This window comes from Chrysoperla carnea, chromosome 5, assembly GCF_905475395.1.
Source record: "Chrysoperla carnea chromosome 5, inChrCarn1.1, whole genome shotgun sequence".
NCBI lineage: Eukaryota > Metazoa > Arthropoda > Insecta > Neuroptera > Chrysopidae > Chrysoperla > Chrysoperla carnea.
Genome location: NC_058341.1, coordinates 20,879,921 through 20,904,213, shown reverse-complemented (window position 1 = coordinate 20,904,213; position 24,293 = coordinate 20,879,921). Strand labels below are relative to the sequence as shown.

At 28.3% G+C, this 24,293-nt stretch overlaps 2 protein-coding genes across 2 annotated transcripts; both read left to right on the top strand.

Moving 5' to 3' along the window:
- Positions 1–892: 892 nt before the first annotated feature.
- LOC123299700 (ITG-like peptide) lies at positions 893–16,227 on the top strand. The gene is made up of 4 exons (XM_044882003.1): positions 893–1,309; positions 14,776–14,902; positions 14,971–15,215; positions 15,331–16,227. The coding sequence occupies exons 1-4, from the start codon at positions 1,124–1,126 to the stop codon at positions 15,460–15,462; spliced, it is 690 nt and encodes a 229-aa protein (XP_044737938.1). The 5' UTR covers positions 893–1,123; the 3' UTR covers positions 15,463–16,227.
- Positions 16,228–17,631: 1,404 nt separating this feature from the next.
- LOC123301038 lies at positions 17,632–21,934 on the top strand. Its single transcript, XM_044883766.1, has 5 exons — positions 17,632–17,650; positions 18,303–18,622; positions 19,228–19,322; positions 20,074–20,280; positions 21,787–21,934. Exons 1-5 carry the CDS (start codon positions 17,632–17,634, stop codon positions 21,932–21,934), a joined length of 789 nt encoding a protein of 262 aa, XP_044739701.1.
- Positions 21,935–24,293: the final 2,359 nt, after the last annotated feature.

Here is a 24,293-nt window from a genome sequence, read left to right as displayed (position 1 = left end):
CTTCGTTTTGTGAGTGACGAATAAACTACCTTAACATAAAATGGTGAATGGAATATATGTATATTGTATTCGAGTTTATACGAACATGTACGTTTAAACGATTCTACACGAAGGAAATTTTAAAGATTAAAGAAGAGATTTTTATATTTTACAATCATTTTGGTTACATTTAATAGAAGAAAAATACGGTTTAACAAATTAGCATAGATAACATAAATACGTTTTCAAAATTTATAAAAATAAGAAAGGTTTTAAAAAATTAGCATAATTGAGGATTTTGTTATAAGTTGATATGATCAAATTGAAAGTTTATAACAGAAAAAATAATTGATTATAGATATAGCGGAACTCATTTTTTCATAAAATACATTTAAAGTAATGAAATGAATGGCATTTGTGTGTTATTTTCTTTTACAAGTTATTTTCGCTAAATCAAGGCATAAAAAATTTCAAAAACTATGGTATATATCAAACAAATTTATTTATTCTTAATTTTCGTCTAATTTTTCCATGTTCTAACAGAATCCACCCTCAAAATTTGAATCCTATAAATCTCAAATATTTTGATAGACTCATTTATTTGCGAACGTCTCTTTCATGGCAAGTTTTAAGGAAAAACTGTTCGAAAAGTTTTGTATATTTGTATTGTCTGATTTCTCTGATTACACTTCAAAAAATAGCTTAAAACCATGCATCATTTTTTATATTATATTTATAGATGAAAGATAAAAAGAAACATAAAAATCCAATCCCTAAAATAAATAATATTGTAAAATTACGTATTAGATGAAAATAAACGATAATAGTCGAACCAACACGAATACACAAAACAAAATATAACATGAAAATACGAGCTATACGAAGCAAAATACGAGTTCTACTATTCGTGTACTATACTACATAATATTTAAACGGGAAATTGTTATACTGAGCTTATAGATTCACTGCAGTATTCAAAGCTTTCACGTCTCTCACCACCAATCAAAGTGTCTGAAAGCTTTAAAGAAACTTTAAAGCTTTTTTATTAAAACGTACGTTTATTAAAATAATCCAGCAAAACTTTTTTTAATTAAGAAATCAGTGTAAAACAAAAGAAAACAAAATAAACTTTAACCAAACAAAAATGAATAATTCAATAGTGAATTTAATAATATTTGGTACATGTATATGTATAATGATTGGGGGTCCATACGGTACCGGTGGTGTACACGCTTGGGGTGGTTTATTTAATCGTTTCTCACCAGAAATGTTAGCGAACATGGGTTATGGCGGAAATGGTTATAATTCACAGCCTACTTCATATTTACAGGTAATGATGATTTAATTTATCTAAAAAGTACTTGCATTATGATGAGAAATTTATACTTAATGATAGAAATTTAAACAATTTTTGTATGAGATATCATTAAAAACAAGTAAAAATAAACAATTGATTGAGCTAATTGTTGAAATACCCTGTATAGGAAATATAGAATATCATTGCTTGCATTATTTTTAATAAATTAGAAAAGTTGAAAAAACCAATAAAATTGCTCATTTTCTAGAAAACTTGTTTTTTCGTTTTGTTTAAATCTTTTATAAGGCTGGCTAGGTGGCTAGTTCAAGCCACCTACAAATTTCCATCTCTCTATCTTTTATAGTTTTGGAGAAAATTGACATCAAAGTTTTGCCTAATTTGCTTTCTCGCGTGAAAACAAAGTTGTTTATGAAAAAATGTTTCAAACAAAAGTTGTTTATTTTTTTTACAAGTAATAATTTTTACGTTTAAACTTTTGTTCTATCTCTAACGGTTTATAAGATGTGTCCTACGGACCCAAAACCCAATTGACTTAAATGACCTAGGATGGTCATTTAAGAAATCAAGCTCACTTTTTACGTGCTAAGCCCACTAAACAAGTTTCAATTTGATATCTCCTTTCGTTTTTGAGTCATCATGTTCACAGACAGACAAACGGAAAACCTATAACACAATTTTATTTGTATCAGCAATTTTTAAGCGTTACGGACTAAAATTAGTATACCTTTATAAATATTTCATATTTACCCACAGGATATAAAAATTTTATGGCAATTTATGGGGTGATACATGATACTAGCCAAATTTTATCCGCAACGTCGAAGGCAAGCGCATATTATGGCATTTTTTGTGCTTTTTTAAAAGAGATCTCGATCAAACCTCATATTTTGATGACGTTCACATATTATCTGATTATTTTTTAAACATTTTGGTTGAAAATTTCTTGCGAAACGACGAATATTCTATTAATATTGACAATATGAGCCAATGAAAAATTGAACTGTTGCATTTCGTCTAAATTCATCATCAAAGTTGAACATTTTAAAAATAGTTTACGATGGGCTTGAAATGTTTTCAAAAACAAAATTTTATGCAAAAATTTGCCCCAAAATCATCTTTTTGGCGGGTTTTTTTCTAAATTTTGAAAAATGGCGGTTTTCTGGGATTTTCACTAAAAAAATTAAATAGAAAAGTTGAAGATAATTCACAAATACGTATTTTTAATCAAGACTCGATCGACCCTTTATTGCCAGCAAATTAATACAAAAATTTGATATTTAGTATAATTGTCAGCGGCGGTCCATTAATTTTCAAAAAGAAACATGTATAGGCCAGTTTCCATTATTAATACAAATTCAAAAAAAATTTCATAAATAGTACATAAAAAGAACTACCTTTTTATACTATTATTATCCCCAAAACCCCACCCTTTCCGAGAAAAAAAATTTGAAAATTTCAAAACTTCAATTGCTTATAACTAGAGAATTTATGAAGATGCAGGGTCGAGTCTTGGCTAAAAATACGTAAATTGAATTATCCTTCCTATTTCATGTTATCAGCGGAAATTAATAGTTTTCCCAAAAAACTCGCCCTTTGTTGAAAACTTTTCAAAATACCCGCCAAAAACGATTTTTTTTGGGCAAATTTGTGTGCAACCTTTTTGGATTTTTGTTTTTGATAACATTTCGAACTCCCTATGATCACGAAGTGTGTATCTGAGAAAAGTTTTTTCTAAATAGGGGGCCTGAACTAAATTAACGCTGCTAACTTAGTTTACCCTGGTCGTACTTTCATAATTGTATCTAACTTTAAGTTAACAAAATTTTTTAATATATTTTTCAACACTTCTAATAAACATTTTAATTAAAAAAAATTTATCTGTTTATTAAAATTTATAAACAAAATTCACGATAAACTTCTAAATACCCTCATTCAATGCTCAGTAAGGTTCACTAAATTATTGATAACCTAACATATACTCCCTGAAGATTAATGTACGGACGAATCAAAAGTTATTTTTAATGTTTGTTATACCAGGTATCCCTAGGGAATATATCCTCCTGCGTCTGGACTTGTATTGACATTGAATTGACCTAGATAAGAATGCAGAAGCATCTCTCTCTTCTTTAAAGTAAATACCGTTTGTTTGAATAATTCGTGTAGATGTAGCCAATTGATTTTCACGAGAACGAGTGAGCCTTTTCGATGTATTTTTGCCCGCAGAATCCGAATATAAAACTCATGTTTTCGGAAAAATTTTTATTAACAAATTTAATGTTTATAACGCTTGAAATTTGCTGGAACAAAAATTTAAAAAAATTATTGCTTCAAGTCTAAGATATTGCACAGATAGTGCGAAAAGGTTTACTTTTTAGTCGTTTATTTAAATTATTTTGGGGTTAAAATTTTGTGCTCTAGTATAACAACATATATATTTTGTACATGTGCTAATTAAGCCCTTTCATTTGATACCCAACACGGCATCATTAAAAATTACTATAATAATTTAATCTTTAGAGGGCGACATTTTCAATTTAATATGACAACCAGCGGACGTTCAAGATGCTTCGAACGGTACCTTAGGTGAACAAATACAGTTTATTATTAAAATATCTCTTTTTGCTAATATTTAACGATTTATTCTAAATTTTGTTTTTCTCCCTTCAGAACTATATTTTGCTTTGGTAAAATCCTACCAATTTAAGTGTGGATCAAATGGGAACGATTCCTCACAGAATCCCACAATCAATAAAATTAAAACAGTTGAATTTCAATGTGAAAGATATCATAAAATATTTAATTTTGCCTTTCGAGTTGAAAATAAAAGCTTTCTACCAGAAAGTTACAGAAATGATTTATCAGGTTTTTCGAAGTTTGTAAAGTTAATATTATGGATAGATTTTAGAATAGATAGAATCACACTCTTTTGTAATACACGGTTGTATAATTTAATTGGTGTATAGAGATCTTACATATTTTCCTAACGGAACGGAACGTGCTTCGATTTTATAATTAAATTTTGTTTGCCTCCGTATTAGATTAGTGTAGACGCTATATGGCAATGAGTGTTAAAATATCAGAGAGTATATCAATCTTTCTGATCAATCTGTTTTCACCTTTGATAGTAGTGCAAATTTAAAACTGAAACTTAGCATACCCGCCAAACTTTGCTTAGCCATTTTTAGAACAAAATACGAAGGCTTTTAGAATTTAGATATCTAAACAGTTACAAGAATTAATTTAAAAAATAATGAAAAATGTGAAAACTGGACCCGCTAGTAAAAACTGAGGCAAATTACTTCCTTAAATCCAGCGTTGTAGCATCTTTTCCAAATCTGGTGAGTAGATAACCTTGCCTAAAAGGTTGATTTTTCGAATTAAAAAGGCTAACTTTCAAAAGTTCTAATATCAACATGAGGCCAATTGAATTTCAAAACGCGCGCAACCAGCTACTATAGCTCTCTACACAAAGTGAAATCTGGTTTCATAGCTCAAATTGAATGAAGTCTAAATTGCAAAGATCTCACTGATTTGGAGTATTATTGTCAAGTTTACCATAATAGTGCACGGGACAGCACTCTTTTTGTTAAATGATCAATACATACTTGAAACTTCGTAAGTGGCTCCCTTTTAGGCGAGTCTTTCAAACTTTCTCTCTATGACTTTTTTCGAAAGTACTGTATTTTAAAATGAGCATGATAACATCATATTTATGCTATCGGCTTGAAAAAACACATCATGCTCATTTGAAAACGGAGAATTTTCGAAAATAGTCATAGAAGAATAGTTTGGTAGACTCTCCAAAAAGAAGCCACTCACGTAGTTTCAAGCATGTGTGAATCATTTAACAGAAAGGGTGCTGTACCGCGGACTATAACACATTTTTACATATTCAACTCAGATGAGTATATGCACTCTGCACAATATTTTTGGCAAAAAAATTTTATCCAAAATGTTGTATACTACCGTTACACGTATACCAGGATTTATAATATCCAATTTTATGAATTTTATTATCGTTAAATATTACTTAAAAAGGATGTCGGATGTATCCTTATATTTTATAATATATCCTATGGGAATATTACATTTTTAATGTTGGAAATTTATTAATAATATATTTACATTGATGAGAAACGGATGTAAAGGTGACTCAAACAGAAGATGTAGGTTATACAGCTTCAGGTCTTATTATTATTAATCTAATTTCTATATCGAATCTATAAATTACCTACTGCCGGGAATAAGAAATTAACGCAAGGTTGTTTGTTTTTATTAAATTTTACTCAAAATATTTTTATCAGAGAGTTCCAAAATGTTTCTGGGCGAATTATAGACAGCAATAAAGTGTATTTTGAATTTAATATAGAATCAATAACAACACATCTCTATGCGTGTGAGAAATCCCATGATATAGTTCGTACAAAACGAAGTGGCACCGAGCAAGAGAGAGTGTAGATACGAGTGCACATACATATACATCATACACTCTCTCTTGCTCGGTGCCACTTCGTTTTGTACGAACTCTACACACAAAATGATCTTTAGAAAAGCACTCAAGAGAAACTGTTTTAAACAGGTCGTAGTGAATTTGGCTTCTGGGAGCTTACAACTTTGTTTATCATAAACGTTTCCATTTTACTTAAACTAAAGCAAAGATATTCCAAATATTTATGTTTTAAAAGCGTAAATTATCTTAAAATATTGTGACCCACAACTATTTATAGAAAAAATTATCTGGAAATATATAATAATAGGGTTTAACCTCCGTTTCTAAGACCACGTTTATAACAGAGGCCACCCACATCATTATTTTTTAATCTTTATTTATTAAACTACATCCGATTATACAATTAATTTTATGATATTGGTGGAGTCGATTACTTGGTTCTTATCCAAGCAACGACAGTGTGACCAATTTACCGCCCCATTAACTATTTTTGTTCACAAAGGCGCTTCCTGGATTCGAATCTGCAACCTCTCAATCAGTAGCCTTAGCTCGCTTGGCTATTTAGACGGTTTTCTGTCTGTAAATATACAGCACTTACAGAAAATGTGATAGTTATAGAAATGATGTGATAGTCATAGTTTAAGAAAATGAAGCGGCGAAAATATTTAATACAAGTGACGTGTTTTTTCTGAACCTACTCACACAAAAAAAAAATGGTTTTTAGAAAAGCACTCGAGGGAAACTGTTTTAAACATCAAAGAAATAATATTTTTATTTCAACTTTACTCTCATATCTATTCTACACAATGAAAACTTATGATTAAAAGTACTTTCTAAAAAAAACAACTTGTTTTTCTTACTACAAAAAGAATAATAATAAAAAAAAACAAACGTTTAAATGTCTGCCACACCATTTTTCATGTTGTGATAATATGCTTTTTTTATTTTTGAAGCTTTAATCTAATTCTATCTCTCTCTTTCTCCTTATGTATTTTTCTAATAAATAAATAAAAAAATTAATTGCTTTTTTTTCGAAACGTTTAATTGTGAAATCATTGGAGAAAAAGTATTAAGTCACCGTAAAATACTGCGACAAACTTTATTCAAAGTATGTCATAAAAATCCTTCTCCATCATTTAATCAGTGCTTCCCTTTATGGTCTGATATAGAAAAATATTTCAAGCAAAATTGGTCATGTCATAAAGGGGCAATTCAATCATAGGCATCTTGAATTGAACTTTACCTCTAATCAAACCTTACCTACACTTTCGATCAAATTACCCTTTCAGCAAAAATAAAAAATAAAATCAGTTTAGGAGCTACGATGCCACAGACAGACCGATACACAGACACGTTGATATTAATACTAATTTGCACCGTGCAGTTTTATTGGAGTCATTTCCATTGTACTTTATTAATATAATTGTATGGCGATGGACATACAATTCCATATGGTTTACATTGAAAATTTAATATTATTTTCTAACAAAATTTAAATAAATAATTATGTTAATTTTTATTTAAAAAATATAATTTTTGCAATTTCGTCTTTTATTTTCACAATTTTTTCGTCCCATTTTCGGGGCATTTTTTGCTAAATTTGCAATTTTTCTATGCACGCGTTTTGGCAATATTCACAATAATATCTTTTTTTTATAATACAGCCTGTATCTGTAGAAAAGGACGCTCTCCTGGCAATAAATGTATTTTTAAATTTTCATTATTTAAACGTTACCATTTGATCAAAAAATCCTGCTGTTATAACTTGGTTCACCATCTGTATCATATAATTATTAAGGTAGGAAAACACGTCAGTGTTTTCTTTGAAATTGGGAAAAACTCGTACTAGAAAATGAGAGGGAGAGATGAAAATAGTTAGAAAGATGGGAAATTAATTTTTTCCGATACAAACGATTGAAGATAGTACAAAATTATTAAAATTGAAGCAAATTCAAAAATTTTGAGTTAATTTCAGTTAACAAGTGAGATTTAATAACGTATGACCTTTTCCCTCGTTCATTTCCTTTGGTAAATAGACCTCCTATGAAACTACGATCATGTGTGTAGGTGTCCTAGAGGGTAAATAAAATAGTACAATCACTTTTTATATTAAAAAAAAAAAAAGACTTTTGAGCAGCATATTTTCATCACTAAGGTCATATTTTCCCCTCATTAGATGCTTCTTCTTATTATTAGATATTCTTGAAATGAGATTTTTGTTTTTTCATGTTTTTGAAGCCATTATAATCGCATAAAGAAATACATAAAATAGCCATTCTTAGGGAGTCCTCAATAACCCCGCAATAGCCCCGATTTTGATGAATTTTTTTTATAATGTTTCTTTTTATATATTGTTTAAAATCAGAAATATTTCAGAGGGGGCAAATTATCTGGGGCGAAACTTAGTATACCTTGATATATGTTACATATATAGATGGCATAAATATGTCTCATCTGGTTATCAGATGAGTGAAGATCGACCTAATACCGTTCTACCGTCTCTCGTACTAATAGCGTTCTTTTTCCATTGATTCTTCGATACAGTACGTAAGTCTATATTGTTGTGGAAAATATCATTGAAAATAGAATTTTGCTTGCGGTATAATATAATGATGTTCCGTGGTATAGTCGTTGCGTTGTATCCTTTATATACTTTATAACTAGGTACTGTTACTATATATGACAATGACAGGATAGCAGTGGTTAATTATATTTAACCTACGTATTTCCTTTACCTCGTCAACGAGAGAACTATATTCTTTGAGGTTTCTAACAAACAAACGGAACCTAAATAAATTATGATTAATTATAATAACTAGAGAGACGTATTATATCACAACTTGCCGTGTTTCATTGTTATGTAATTGATTTTTATTGTTAATAAATAAGTCCTTTGTTGGAAACAAGAAAAAAAATGCTGCGATACATTCTAAGATAAAGTGTGTACACAACAATTTCTGCCAATTTCATGAGTGCAGTCATAATGATGTAAACTTTCTTCGCTTCTTCTTCGTGGTATTTGATCTGGCAATAGTGGCAGGTAATGATTACCAAAGAGAATGGAATTAAACAAATTATTTAAAAAATTTTGATATCGTTGACGATATGTGCTTGCTGGCACACTTTTTCCGAAGACTTAGAAGCAAAGCTAAGTCATTTAAATAGGTTTTAGCAAGGGTTTACCAATATTGCTAACTAGAGAACATCATTGTCACTGTTGAACGGTTTGGTCACGGTGGCTGAAATAAAATGTCGAATAAACAAAGCAATAGGCATCTATTCGTAATGTTTCAGTTTTATTTCGATGTTTTTTCGATCAGCACAATGTCTAAATTTTTCTTCTCTAACCGAGACGTCAGAAACCACTAAAAACCGTGAAGTTTAAACGCTTAGTGCTCGAAACGAGACGGATTCTATGGGATAACGTGGACAATAGAGAGCTGTGGATAATAGACACGTGGACAGAGAAATTTTCCATAAAAGGGGATGGTTTTTAGAATACCCTAAACTGGCATTGTAGCTTCTAAACCGATTAAGATTTTTTTTCTTAAAGGGTAATTTGATCGAAAGTGTTCTTAGCTATTCGTTTTAGTGCGAGATTAGGGTTCCGCACTCGATAACTACTAAAAAAGAGGCGATGATCTTCTACCGGATGAGCAGATTTTCTTGAAACATGGATAAGAACACTCTTGAATTACCTTTCAAACAAAAACAAGAAAACCAAATTATTTCATCCGCTAGGAGCTAAGAACGTTACCATAAACGAATCAATCAAGCCTGATTTTATGTCGAATTTTTAATTTTATTTCTATTTATAAAAATATTTATCATAAGCAAAGTTGTATTAAGTAAAATTTACTATATTTAAATACAGTAAAAGTAGAGATTCATCAACGTTGAAACAATACAAATTTCCCGAGCATAAAGTAATAGCGCTTTTTAACAAAACAAATAATATCAAACACGAATACTCTGCCGGATCAAACACGAATATATGTCGGATATTTAAACAATTAAGCTAATCACGGCTCATTTCAAATACAATGCTTTTGTTCATCTGTGAATTATTGTTCTTGGAATTAAAGTTAATATCCACTACGAACAGCCTCATATTTATGCTGATTTTGTAGTCTACGCTCAAATAATGTCTATGCTCGTGCATAAATCGTAGCACAGATAAAAAGATAAAAAGCAAACGATCAGTAGAATAATATAATGTTTCGCTACAGGCATTTTTTTGTATGAATATAAAGAATTCATTACATTTTACAATAATGAATGTTATTACATTTTTACGTTTGAAATATTATTATATTAAATTAAACGAATATAAATATGAAAATAAATTTTCAATTTTACATTTCATATACCTTATCTACTTAGTTCAAAAAAAGAAAATGAATAAAAAAAGAAAATCGTATTTAAATTACCTACCTTATTATTTATCCTTCACTGATTTCAAAAACATTTTTATAAATGAAATAAAAGTTTAAGCTTTAGTTTCAAGTTTATAAAATGTAATTTAATAATAAATAATTTACGTTATTCTTTAATAATACAGTAAATAATTGTTTTTGAGAATTATAAAAAATAAATTACCTACGGTTTAAAAAAACTAAAAAAATACGCTTTAATGCAGTAAAAAGTAGATGATATACGTAATATTTTTAATTGTGATGTAAAATTCAAAGCGTGGGGTGCTTTTTCCATCGTCACAAGCCATGAAAATGACAGGATTTCATGTTATAGCTAAATTAAAGGTGGAAAATGTACTCATTTGTATAATATATGCCTATGTGTATGTAGGCAAATACATATACAGATATGCATAACTATATGCATATGTATGTTTTTTTAATGCATGGGTGTTGTTTTTTCATTCTTGTTTTTTTGAAAATATGTTAAGAAATTCAAAGAAGAAGCAGTGTTAAATGACTTGTGACCATGGGAACTTTCATTTAGAATGACTTAAACTATCATGCGAGGTCTTATCTGACTTATTTATATATTATTATTATCTTTTCTGACTTATTTAGAAACCTTACGAGAAAATGAAATAACGTCCTACATTTGATATCCGCGATAGTTATATACGATATCTTTTGTAACTTATTGAGCACCCTGTAACTAAAACATGCACAATGATTTTTTTTTTAGTAAGATAAAAAATTACCATATTATAATATGCAAATAACGGGTAATAAAACATAAATGAGTAGAAAATATTATTTTTGTAAACATATTTCTACATTAGAATAAAATAAATATATCATTTTCATATATTTTCTTAAAACTTTCAGCATAAAAAATAGCATGCACTACTGCGTACAGTCGTCAACAATAAAATTAAAACAACCTGAAATTAATCGGATAAAAATAAAAACTTTATTTTATTGACTTTTGATATTGAATAGAATGTGCAATCCTCAAAAATGGAAAAGGTATTTGTGCACTGTATAAGAAGTATTCATAGACCACGTGGCCCGATTAATAGGGGGACGGGATTCGTTCAAAAGCTGAGCTGCGTCAGTCAAGCTAACAATTTGCAATTTAAGTTGCGGTATACGGATATTTTATTTCAAACATTGGATGGTTTTATATTTAAAGAATTTTGAATTTTTTTTAAACAATTTATCTCAAACGCTGAAGAGAGAAGGGGCGTCACTATCACATTTCTACCCCGGTTATAAATCTTAGACCCGGGGCTGATTAGAGTAACAACTAGCCTCCAAAACCGTTTCCAGATGTATTAACAACAGTGTAGTTTCTCTGGCAAGTTCAATTTTATTTATTTGTCTCAGTCAGAGTCGAGTAGTTTAAATTTTTAGTTACAATGCTTTTGTTTGGCTACCTATTTTAATTAATAGCTATCTATCCATGCATCGGATCAAAAAATGGAACAGGACTTTTCGTCTTAGAATTTTATTTTCTACCTGATGCAACAAAAGCGTGTTGTACTTACGGGACACCCTGTATATTACATACATAATAAGGTACCTACATAAATAAAACACAATTCTTGACACTATCATTAATTTAATTACCATTTTTCATAAATCAACAAAACAATACCACAAATTCATTTTAATAATTCCATTATTTATCATATTTCATTCATCTTACATTATTTTATTTAATTCTTGGGCAAACAAAAATACAATAAATAATAATTTTTAAAAAACCAACCTTATTATGAAATATAACAAAAAGGTTCTTCTAAGGCTCATCGTTCATCCATCAGTGTTTGTTATTAATGTATCAAAATAAGATACATGGAAAAAGGTTTTTTAAAGCGAATTTCCGCATCGAGGAAAATGACCTATTTATAAAATGTTCATTGATACTAACTAGCAGATGACGAAAATTAGTTAAGGCTGTTCTATGCACATTTTTGATTGACGTGATATTATTCTTTGATTATGGCGTGAAATTTTATAATTTTTTTAAGAATCCTTTTAAATATTCATTGGTGGAAAAAGAAACTTTAAAAGAAAAGCAGTTTTCCAGATAAGAATGGTTAAAGTTACAATAGAATTTCAAGCAATAGGATTATACTCTTTACTCTATCGATTTGAATTTGATATGTTATAGGTATTCATATTATATCTGCCCTGAAAATCCTGTTAATTTTCCCAATTTGTATTGTTTACATTCAGATACTTTTTCTTATTCCACTATACCTGGATGTGAACAATGAAAATTGAGAAAATTAACAGGATTTTATTTTATATGAAGTTGGACTAAGTATTAATCAATTCTGAAGTTTAAATGGGGGGGGGAGGTGGAGTTTCCCGATTATTTAAATATGACTTCAAAAGTAGGCATATTTAACCATATTGGTTTTTATGGTAAAACGGTAGATGGATGGTATGTTTTCATTGATTTCTCCAAAACTATGGACTGCTATTTCTCCAATTCTTATTTTTGATCTATATTCATGAAGTTATAACAAAATTATAACAAAAAATCATTAAAGTTGAAAATAAGGTACAAATAATTTCAACTACAAGTCTAAACTTACCTTGGCGCTTGTACTACCTTAAAGTTAAAGTTAATTATAATAATAAATATTTGGAATTTCTAAGTGTTAATTTTATATATTCTTAAGTGGACATTCACTTGGTTTACGTAGCTCCTACGTGGCGAACTATTTTTTTCATATGATACAAATGGGAATATGGAAAGTCTTGACGTAATACGTTTTACATATACCTACTTAAATATCGAATAGAATTTAGTTGATATCCCTTAGAGTATTTGCTTCAACTTCGATTTAATTTTATCATTAATCAAACATTTTTTTGTTACGGCATTCGACTATTACTAACAGTTTAACACATTTGTCAACAGTCATCACAGACAATTTATTATTATTTAATAGTATTACTTATCGTGATCTTTAAAAAGCAAGATTTATATAAGATATTAATATTATAAAACACTGCAAATGATTCCTCGCAAACTTCTATCCCCACTTTTCATTTTCTTTAAAAAAATAAATTTCGAACGATTTGTGAAGAGGAGCGTAGATTTGGATCTTCTAATTTTGATCCCCATTTCCTTTGGCTTTTGTTTCCCCAAATTATCATGAGATGTTCCATCCCTAGATTTTTTCAACCATTTCTATTCATTTGGCTTTGTTCTTCGGATCTCTCGTCCAAAGGCTACCACATATCTTCCTTCTTTCGTCTACCCATCTTTTATTTTGCCTTCCCCCGTTTTTTTCCTGTCTAAGGGTGTCGATTCTGTCAGTTTTTTTTTCTTCACTTGCTTTTATAACATGGCCAGCCCATTTGAACTTTAACTTCTTTATGACTTTCTCAATCCGGTTTGTTCTTAATATCTTGTTAGATATTTTCGTTGGCTTGAGTTAAAGCCCATGTTTGGCACCCAAGAGCAAAATTTACTGGTGAAATAAAAAAAAAAAAAGCAAATTAAAGTTGCACACTTCTCTGCCCACTCTGTATATAAATTGAATTTCTTTTTTCAAAAGGAGTGCCGCATACAAGTAACTCTAAATGAATAATTTTATTATTTAAAATAAAATCTACAAGTTTAAAGAATTAATTACGAAAAAATTATGGGTTGATTAAAATTACCTAGAAATATTTGTTAATTATTTCCTGAATACGAAAATACAACAAAAACTTGCTTATTCATGTTTTTAATTATTATTACCAGACATAATATTACTCATATTATTATGAGTAATAAAATTTACCTCGAATATTCTAAGTTAGAAAAACTAAAATCAATGTTTTACAAATAAAAACAAATAAAATATAAGGTGTTTATGTTATAACGTCATTAGCGAAATTATTAATATTTATAAGTGCGCACTATTTATAGGTAATATCGATCGCCAAATTGAAAACAAAATTATTATCAAAATTGATTTAACACAGTGAAACGAAAAATTAATGGTAATTTCAATGTTTATCACCACTCGAACTGGAAAGACAGTTTAGAGAGATTCATTTCATGGTGCTTTTTTCCCTAAAGCTCTATTCTCAGTGATTGGGGGGCTGCGCAATTAAGCATTATCTGAAAACTATTGTACACTTCGATTGTCCGAGAACCTACGATCAACGTAAGAATAATTTACGGATTCTTGTCCTTATTCCAAAATAAGGAAAAGTAAATTTTAGAGTCTCTCTTTCAAATGAGCACATAATAATGTAATGAATAAAGGCGTAATGGAAATGTCAAAACAACTTGGGTTTAGATAACTACTCATTATCACCATATAAGTTTTGCCACGAAATTCGGCTCATTAGCGGTCTATATATGATAAAGTCTGTGATAGTCTGCCTACGCGGTATAGAAGAATATCCCAAAATGGTTGACTTCAACCAAAACAATTTATATATAGACAACTATAGAGTATTATAGGATATAAATATGTATTCTCTATGATCTATGAATGAAACGGCCTTGGCAAAAATGGATTCAATACTCTATGTTCCCCACTTCTTTATTTTATAATTATTTAGTTATAAATTAATAATAAAAGATTCCTTTTTTACAGAAACAAAATTCCGATGAGAATGTTTTTGGTGAATTAGAATCTGATGATCCCATTCCATGTTATGAGAGACAATGCTCAACAAATGAACATTGTTGCCCAGGACAAATATGCTATGATGTTGACGGAAGTAAGAAATTATTATTTTATTTCATATTTGAAAGTCGTCAACATTATTTATTTTTGTTTTGGTAATAGTTACGGGCTCATGCGTATTCATATATGGACGTCGAGCTGGTGAATTATGTCACAAGGATAGTGAATGTGAGAGTGGCCTCTTATGTGGTGGTCCAATTGGAGGAGATGGCGGAGCACGTGTATGTCAAGTTCCAGCAATTGGTGAAAAACAATATGGAGAATTATGTCATAGCAGTAGTCAGTGTGATATTGCACGAGGATTATGCTGTACTTTACAACGGCGTCACAGACAAGCACCCAGAAGAGTAAGTAGCTAATATCAGTGTAGTTTGAAAGACATTTTGATAATTATAAACCGTCATACTATAACCCTTAGTACAGAGAAGAAGTTTTTAATGATGTCATTCTCTTTTTTTCTAGGTCTGTTCATACTTTAAAGATCCTTTGGTATGCATTGGTCCTGTTGCTTCCGATCAAATCAAAAATACTGTTGAACACACAGCTGGTGAAAAACGTATCACCGGTTACAAACATCGACTAAATCAATTTTAATTCAGTAATGAATTTAATTTAAAAAAAAAATATATTTAACTCCCAGATTAAAACACAGGCATTAATAACATGATATATTATTTATGAAAATTCCCTAAAACTTCCTCCATCAACCCTTATTATTTCCTTATCTCAAAAACAACTTCCTCCTATCATAAATTTTACATTTCAACTCATTCTTAAAAAACAATATTAACTCTGTTTTGAAGAACAAGACTATTCTACTCATCTAACAAAATTGACAATTGGTCAAAAGTATTTGAAATATGAGAAATTTAATGTTCTAGAGTTAAATAATATTGTTATTTTTTATCAGAGCTTAGTGCAAATCCATTGAGCCACAAAAAGTTAAGCAAAATGTATATGATGATAACATATCTTACATTAGGTTACGCAGTTTGTGGATTAATCTAAGCCCTACGCTCTATTGGGCTGAGGCTTAAATATAAGTAACCATGCATAGATTTCGATTGATCATGAATAAATGCCCAATAAATTATCATAATTTCTACAGTTCGTTGGATATTTTTGCATCCCAGAATAAAAATCTATGGGTAGCTTTCTCTATCTAATTGGTACCTTTTATTTAAGCCTCAGCTGAATGCATTATATTATTATTCATTTATAATTTAAAATCAAATCAATCAATAATCGATAATAAAACCTAAATGTTTAGAAACATTCCACAAGAATTTATGTAAAGGTTAAAATAAAATAAACACTCAAATAATCAAATCCTAACTTCTAAAAAGTTAATACCTTAAAAATATCTCTAATGTTAATTTAAAATTAAAAATAATTAAACAAAATAAAATAAATAAAACTGGCTGAGGCATTCAAGTAGTTTTTAAATTAATTAAAAGTATATTAATTAACTGTTATTAAAATGAAAATAATATGTCGCTAATTACCTTATAAAAAAAAACAGTTTACATTAGAATCTATTTTATTGGCCTAAAAATGGTGTCAAAGAATATGACATGACAGACATTATTCCTTATAGTTGCGCGCACAAATCACAAACCAAAAATCACCATACAAAAATCAGGTTGAGTTTTCATCGCAACTTACAAATTACAAAAAAAAAAAATCATCATAAAATTTATTTTATCTTATTACTAAGTATCTGTGATTGAAGTATTTTTGACGGTTTAATAAAGATTTAATAATGTTTGAAGTATTTATTATTATACAAAAAAAAACTGATGGCAAAACAACAACTTTGCAGTTTAATCGAAAGTTATTTTAAACTGCAAATTACATAATATCAAAATCATTGCTGCATCTTTATTGCAGACCAATATGTAGGTATAGAAGTAACACTCTGGGATGGTTGCGTTCAACCAAAACATTTTACATATTAACGACTATAGAGTATAATAGAGTATAATATATGTACTCTCTATGATCAAAGAATGAAGCAATTTTGAAAAAAAATTGGATAAGACAAGATGGTTTTGTTCCACACTTTTAAGATATTATTTTCTCACTTATTTTAATATAAAAAAAAAAAAAAAAACTAAACATATCAAAGGTGCAGTCAAATACATATCAAAAAAAGTAAAACATAATATAAAATTTACATAATTTAACTAAAACTATTATATATTAAATATATTATATATAAATTATACAAAATGTTATTACGCCTACAACAAAAAATATTTTAAAATTTTAGAAGAATAACTATTAAAAAGAAAAAAACTATTATATAATTGATGTACTATTGACAAAACAGAAAAAAATATCAATTACATGAAAAAGAAAAATGATTGTAATTATTGTAAATGTATTTAAAACAAATAGTTAATAAATAAATATATATTTATGTGTCTACATCATCTTTTTACTACTTAACTCAAAAACCCTTCGTTATTCTCACAGTTATGTGCCCTAGGTCCAATATGAGAAAAACGATATCTTAGTCGATTTTTGACGTTATCTCTAAAAACCGCGTGTAGCATACTTCAATGCCGCATGCTACATGTTGCCTCAATGTAAATGCGCCTTTAGACTATTTAGTTAATTTTTGACATTTGAATCTTGAAATATGTCAACAAATAATGTCGCAAGATATGGTCATGAATCATGATACTTATTACATTTTTAATAAAATTTATTATTTATTTACAATTAATTAATTTTAACACAATTAATGCGAGTATTAGGATGTATTCAGATAGAAAACGTAAGTGAAATATGTATCTAAATCAAATAATAAAATTGTTGCAAACTATTTTTCGTCAATTGTACATATTATGTATCATTAAATGAAATGTGAGCAAACTGCAAAAGCGACAAATTCATTTAATTATGCAAAAACAATAATTTAAAAGTTGTTAATTAGCTCATAGAGCTGAGCGGAAGTATTATGTTTCATTAAATCCTAAATATTTTAGGGTGTTATTAGAGTTAGCAATTAGAAATGAATGTTAGGCAATGACATTAACATTTTCGGGCTGCTTTTTGCCTAAGCTATCTCAATAATAGATTTTTTCCCATATAGAATAAAATACTATTCCAAAAGATCGTATGTCAAATTTTGATTTTTTTGCTTTATTTAACATTTTTTACGTTCCTCGAACGTCCACAAAGCATCTTAGGCCAACTAAGTAGTGGTCCACTATATTTCAGATTCGATAACGAAAGTGAAAACTGGCATAAATAGAAGCAGTTAAAAAATGAAATTTTGACTTGTAGGGACGATTCACGACTGAATTCTAAAAGTCCTAAAGTATGTCCGGCTACTCTGCGCATAAATCCATAAACGAATTGTCTGTATGATTTCATACGTTTTGTATTTAATCCTTGTACCATGATGTATTTCCTTTGTTTTACAGATTGTCGGACATACTCCGAACACGTAAATTATTTATTACCAAATATAAAATTTTTAGTAAATTTATGTAAAAATGATTATGAAATTATATGCAGTGGAGCTGTCGTACATCGTTATTGGGTGATTACAGCTGCAACATGTTTTACCAAAGATTACAATTCTAATGATAATATTACAGTGGCCACATATTTTATAACACGGTCCTATATACCTCGTAATGTTAATGAAGATTATAAAAAACGTCAATTTCATATAAAAGATGCATTTATACACCCATTTTTTAAAAATGACTCTAATTCAAATAATATTGCATTACTTAAGGTATATATAAAAGAACTATTTTTGGTACAATTTTTTGTTTTGAATATGATAGGCCCTAAACTAACAATATATTCCTTACTCCTCATTTTCTTAAATTGAAACTGACTCGAAAATTCATACTTCGTTGTCAATTATGTTTTAACGCTGTCAATTTTCTCGATCTGACGCACTTTTCTTTTAATTTTCGTGCCTCATCCACCTTCGTCATTGGGTGCGTTACAAAATCCTAGTAGTCTCGATTGTCTTTTGGAACTAATGCGCAAGTAGGTAAAACTCAATTGACTTTTTGATCTTGAGACTGTTGACCATGGTCATGGATATTCGTCGCTTTTTGCGTAAAAAATCACGCATTGAAATTATTGATAACGAAAATATAAAATGTTTCCTTACTCGAAACAAGAATTTCTGGTTTTTATGGACTTTATGACATGATTTTGGATGATTCTGGCGCACGAGCTTGGAGTCGAATATGGTATTTAACTAGAGTATAAATATTGTGAAACATACTCCTAGCTAGAACAATTATTGAAAAAAGAATATCTTTTCGTCAAGTATATTTATACGATGTATACTAAATCTTTCTCAATTAAAATTATTTAATTTAGATGGCAGAACCAGTAACTGACGCGTATACAACATCTATAAAGCTTCCACCTAGGATTTTTATTTTACATCCAGCAATTAATTGTACTACGATAGGGTAAGTAATAATTTAAAATTACTATTAAGTATTGAATAATTTCTCCAGAAATCTATTCTTAAATCAAATTGCCGTACGGAACACGTGTTCGTTCCGAGAAATCCGAAGATGAAATACATAAAGTACTTACTCAAAATCGTTGACTTGGCGATATATAAAGAAAACTATACTTAGATATAAAACTATATCGAAATTCGTTGAGAGCAGAACTCGCATTTATTCGAATTTTTAAAAGTAATATTTGCACCGCATTTTACATTATAGTGATATAAATTTACTGATTATTTTAAAAATGAACCAAAACTATATCACTTGTGTAATACGTATTGCATATACTTTCTTAAAAAGTCTAGTCGGACTAGTGGTTTTTTTTTATTATATGTATTGTGTATAGTTTGAATTAAACTCGCATGGAGAAGATTTCGATATGAATCATCGCAATTCAGTTTTATAAATCTGACCCAAATTTGTTTGGGATATAACTAAAAAAAAAATGTAATATCTGACTTTTCATATATTCTTCACAGAATTACGTCACAGCACTTTTTTTTATTTTGTGTCTATATCTTGGTCTAATATTAGAAATTACGCGCTCCCGTTAATATTCTTGACCGACCTGTAAAGTATGATTTTAATTTGTTAGTTATTGTTACGATAATTCAAAAAACAAAATAGCGTTAAAAAGTGGATGTGAATTAAATCAGGACCTTGAAGATGTTTCACAAAAAGATAATATTAATCCTTTAACAAGATGTACAATAAACAAAGAGATAATGAAGACCCAATCAAATGAAACATGTACATTGATGGAAGGAAGTGTTTTAATATGTTTCCCAAACGTTCATTATATGCAAAGTATTTTAGTCGAAGGCAATCAAAGTTTATTTGTAGATTTAGGAAGATTTCGAGAATGGATTGAGGATACTGTACTTGGAATTGATCAATTTAATGTTATACAGCCATTGGAATTTATTAATTATAAAAAAAATGGTGGTCATCAAATTCAAAAATCATCTTTTTTATTTTTTGTGTTGATTATAAAATTTTTAGTAATTAATCTTTTTTGTTAAATTTTAATAAATTGAAGGGATGCTTTCGAGATAAATAATTTAAAAAAAGTTAGCTAATGTAATTTAACCCCCCACAAAATTTATTTCGGGTTAATTATAAATCTTTTTTAATCCATTATCCGTCGTTTGTTCTTCATTGTTTGATCATTAAAATTATTAGTTCGATCATTATTTATTTATTATTTATTAAACAATTATTTTGTCATTTGTCATTAAGTTAGCCCCCCATACTATTGATTTCCACCTTTTACTTTCTTAATCAATGTATTTTAAAGAATTATTGATTGTTCGTTTATTATTAGCATTTGTTGAATTATAAATATTTCACATTAATTAATTATTTATTTTCTATATACAAGAAAAATAGGTGGTAAGTAATTTTTCAAGAAAACCTACATTTATATGTTCATACGATTATAGATTTATAATTAAAAGTAAGTTATAAGAAAAATTATTAGTAAGATAAGTATTAAATTAAATATATGATTATCAATAACCCGAGTAGCTGTGTGGGTATAGCACTTGCATGTGAAACCAAGGTACGCTGGTTCGTACCTTGGAGGAGATTACATTTTTTACTTTTATATTAAATAAGTTTCTTCTGATAAAAATTTAAAAATTTTCCACTCTTAAACTTACAGTTTAAATTATTTATCTGACTCACTCTCTTGTTTTTTATAACGTCAGTTATGCATATGTCATAAATCATTATTCTGTCAGGGGATGGAAATTTAAATTATTATAAATATATCTATCTCACTCTTTTATATCATGTTCTCCTATTATAAAATATTCAAATTTCCATTAAAATTTAGCGCATTGCTAAAATTTAATTCTTTAAAATCATACCTAAAACAGATGTATCATAAAACAGACGGCAAAAATTTTGTAAGGTGTGAAATAAAATGATAGACTAATGTGATAAGTAATTCAACATTTGGAGACAATTATCCTTACGATTTACGATTAAGGAATACATATTTTTTGCGACAAGCCTAGAACATACGTATAAGTAACAGCTATTTTAACAGTAGGGGTCTTAATGTCTAATATGTATATATATTAATTTATAATTTTGTTATATTTATTTGTGTATTTTTTATTTAGTTATCTTTTTTAATAAATAATTTTATTAAAAAAATTTAAAAATATGTGTGTGTATTTATATTTAAAAAAATAAATCTCCAAATATATTTCTCTGATACCAATCTTCAAAATAATTCCAGCGTAACAAAGAAGTCATAAAATTTTGATTCATACATTTATAATTCATAATAGTCATACAAGTTGCCTAGAACAGCAAACAATAGTGTTTTGAATCATTCATTTATAATTCATAATAGTCATACAAGTTGCCTAGAACAGCAAACAATAGTGTTTTGAAAATTATCCAGTTCATTTGACAAGTGGGTGAGTATTCGAAATAAGTTTCGTAATATCGCTCTTCTAATTATACTTAAGATAGTGACAGAAGAAAAACAAAAGAAACAATTTTTACAATTTGCCAAAATTGGATTCTTTGTGCCATTACAAAGTTCATGAAAACTTTTTTTTTTTTATAAATAACTAAAAATCGTAATATATTTTAAATTTTGTTTTATTTTTTAAATTTTCTATATTATTTGTTCTTTCAGAAGAAAATTATCTATTAATTAATTATTTAGCAAACGTATTAAGTAAATTATAATATCATTAAGAAGCTGGGTGGCTTTGTTGGTAGAGCACTTGACTCTGAAACCAAGGCAAGCTGGTTCGTAGCCTGGAATGGCTAACTTACTTTTAAATTAAATGAATTTTTTCTGATATTAAAAATTTTCAACTCTTTTTATAGTTTAAATTATCTATATAACCCGCCCTCTTGCTATAGATAACGTAATAATTCTAGCGTAACAAAGAAGTCTTAAAATTTTGATTCATATATTTTTAATTCATAATAGTCATACAAGTTGCCTAGAAAAGAAAACAATAGTGTTTTGAATCATACATTTATAATTCATAATAGTCATACAAGTTGCCTAGAACAGCAAACATTAGAAATTATCCAGTTCATTTGACAGTTATAAGTATCCGAAATAGGCTTCGTAATATCGCTCTTCTTATTATACTTAAGATAGTGACAGAAAAAAAAAAAAACAAAATAAACAATTATTACAGTTTGCCAAAATTGGATTCTTTATGCCATGTTTGTGCCATTACAAAGTTAAAAAAAAGGTTTTCGTTTCGTGTATACTAGATTTTCATGAAAACTTGAAACTTTTTTTTTATAGTTATAAATAAATAAAATTTGTTATATGTTTGAATTTTGTTTTAATTTTTAAATTTTCTATCCCATTTCTTCTTTCAGAATAAAATTATCTATTAATTAATTATTTAGCAAAACTATTAAGTTTATTATATCATTATTAAGAACCCGGATGGCTGCTTGGATATAGCACTTGCGTCTGAAACTAAAGTACGTTGGTTCGTATCCTGGTAAGTTTATATTTTTATTTCAATCTTTTTTTAGTTTAAATTATCTATATAACCCGCCCCCTACTATAAATAACGTCAGTTATACATATGTCATAAATCACTATTCTGTCAGGAGGTGGAAATTTAAATAATCATAAATCACTCACTCTTTAAAATCATATTCTCCTGTTACAAAATATTAAAAAATTTGTATTAATGGCTTGGTTACGCTAAAAATTTGAAACTTTGTAATAGGAGAATATGTCATATAGTTTATCTCACTTATATTCTCCTATTACCAAATATTAAAATTTGTTTATATTCATAAAAAAATCACTTTTTAAGACTATAAAATTTGAAATTTTGTAACAGGAGAATATGTAATATATTTTATCGCATTTTTTATAACATATTCGCCTATTACAAAATATTTAAAAAAATACTCATTTTGCTTGCATTTTTGTTGAACATGCTAAAATTTTTTCTTGTTAAATGAAATTTTATAAGATTTTGAAATAGGAGAACATGTTATTTCACACAAAAAAAATTAATTAAATATGTTGTTAGTCCCACTTTCCTAATTATGTCATAAATCACTCTGCTGTCAGGGGGTGGGAATTAAAATAACATAAAATATGCCTCGGTCTCTTACTTATTTGTTGCTTTTGGTTCTCATAACAATTATCTAAAAAAATGACATTATCTCGGCATAAAAACTTACTTAATTAACAAATTTTTACCAGATATGGCCAGATATGAACCGAGGTACTCCGTAACCGGAGGCGATTCAGCTAGCCACTACTCCACCTTTGACATATTATTCCCATCAAATAATATAATATACATACCTTATACTCACCTATTTTTCAATAAACTTGTTTTCTTAAACTTTATTTTATTTTTCTTTTACTTTCATTAAACTTACCCATTATATATATTTCTTTTTACTCATCTTTTTCAATTAACTTATTTATAAATGAATAATTGTAGTAATATTTTGTTAAAAATGTAGGTTTTGTTTGAAATTCCTGAAAACGACCTTCGTGGAAAAAATATTTGAAAAAATAATAAGTCTTAATAAGTCTTAGGAAACTCTGAAAGAGTCTTAGAAACTTGAAAAAAGTATTAAGAACTCAACTCTGAATTAGACTGGTCCGAAAACGTTGAGAAATTCAAAGTTCCTAAGACTTTTTCAGAATTTCTTATTCTTTCTTCAAATATTTTTTCCACCAGGGGATGTTAAGGATAAAAGATAAAGGTAGGTATAATATTGAATAATAATAATTAAACCAAGAAAATTGATAAAAACGATATTTTATTATATATAATTTTACATATTTCACCTAAAATAAATATGAATGAATAATGGTTAACTTTTATACATTATAAAATCATTTTTCGGGATAACGTTTTCGAAAAATGAGTCTCTAGAGTGGGATAACCTGTGATT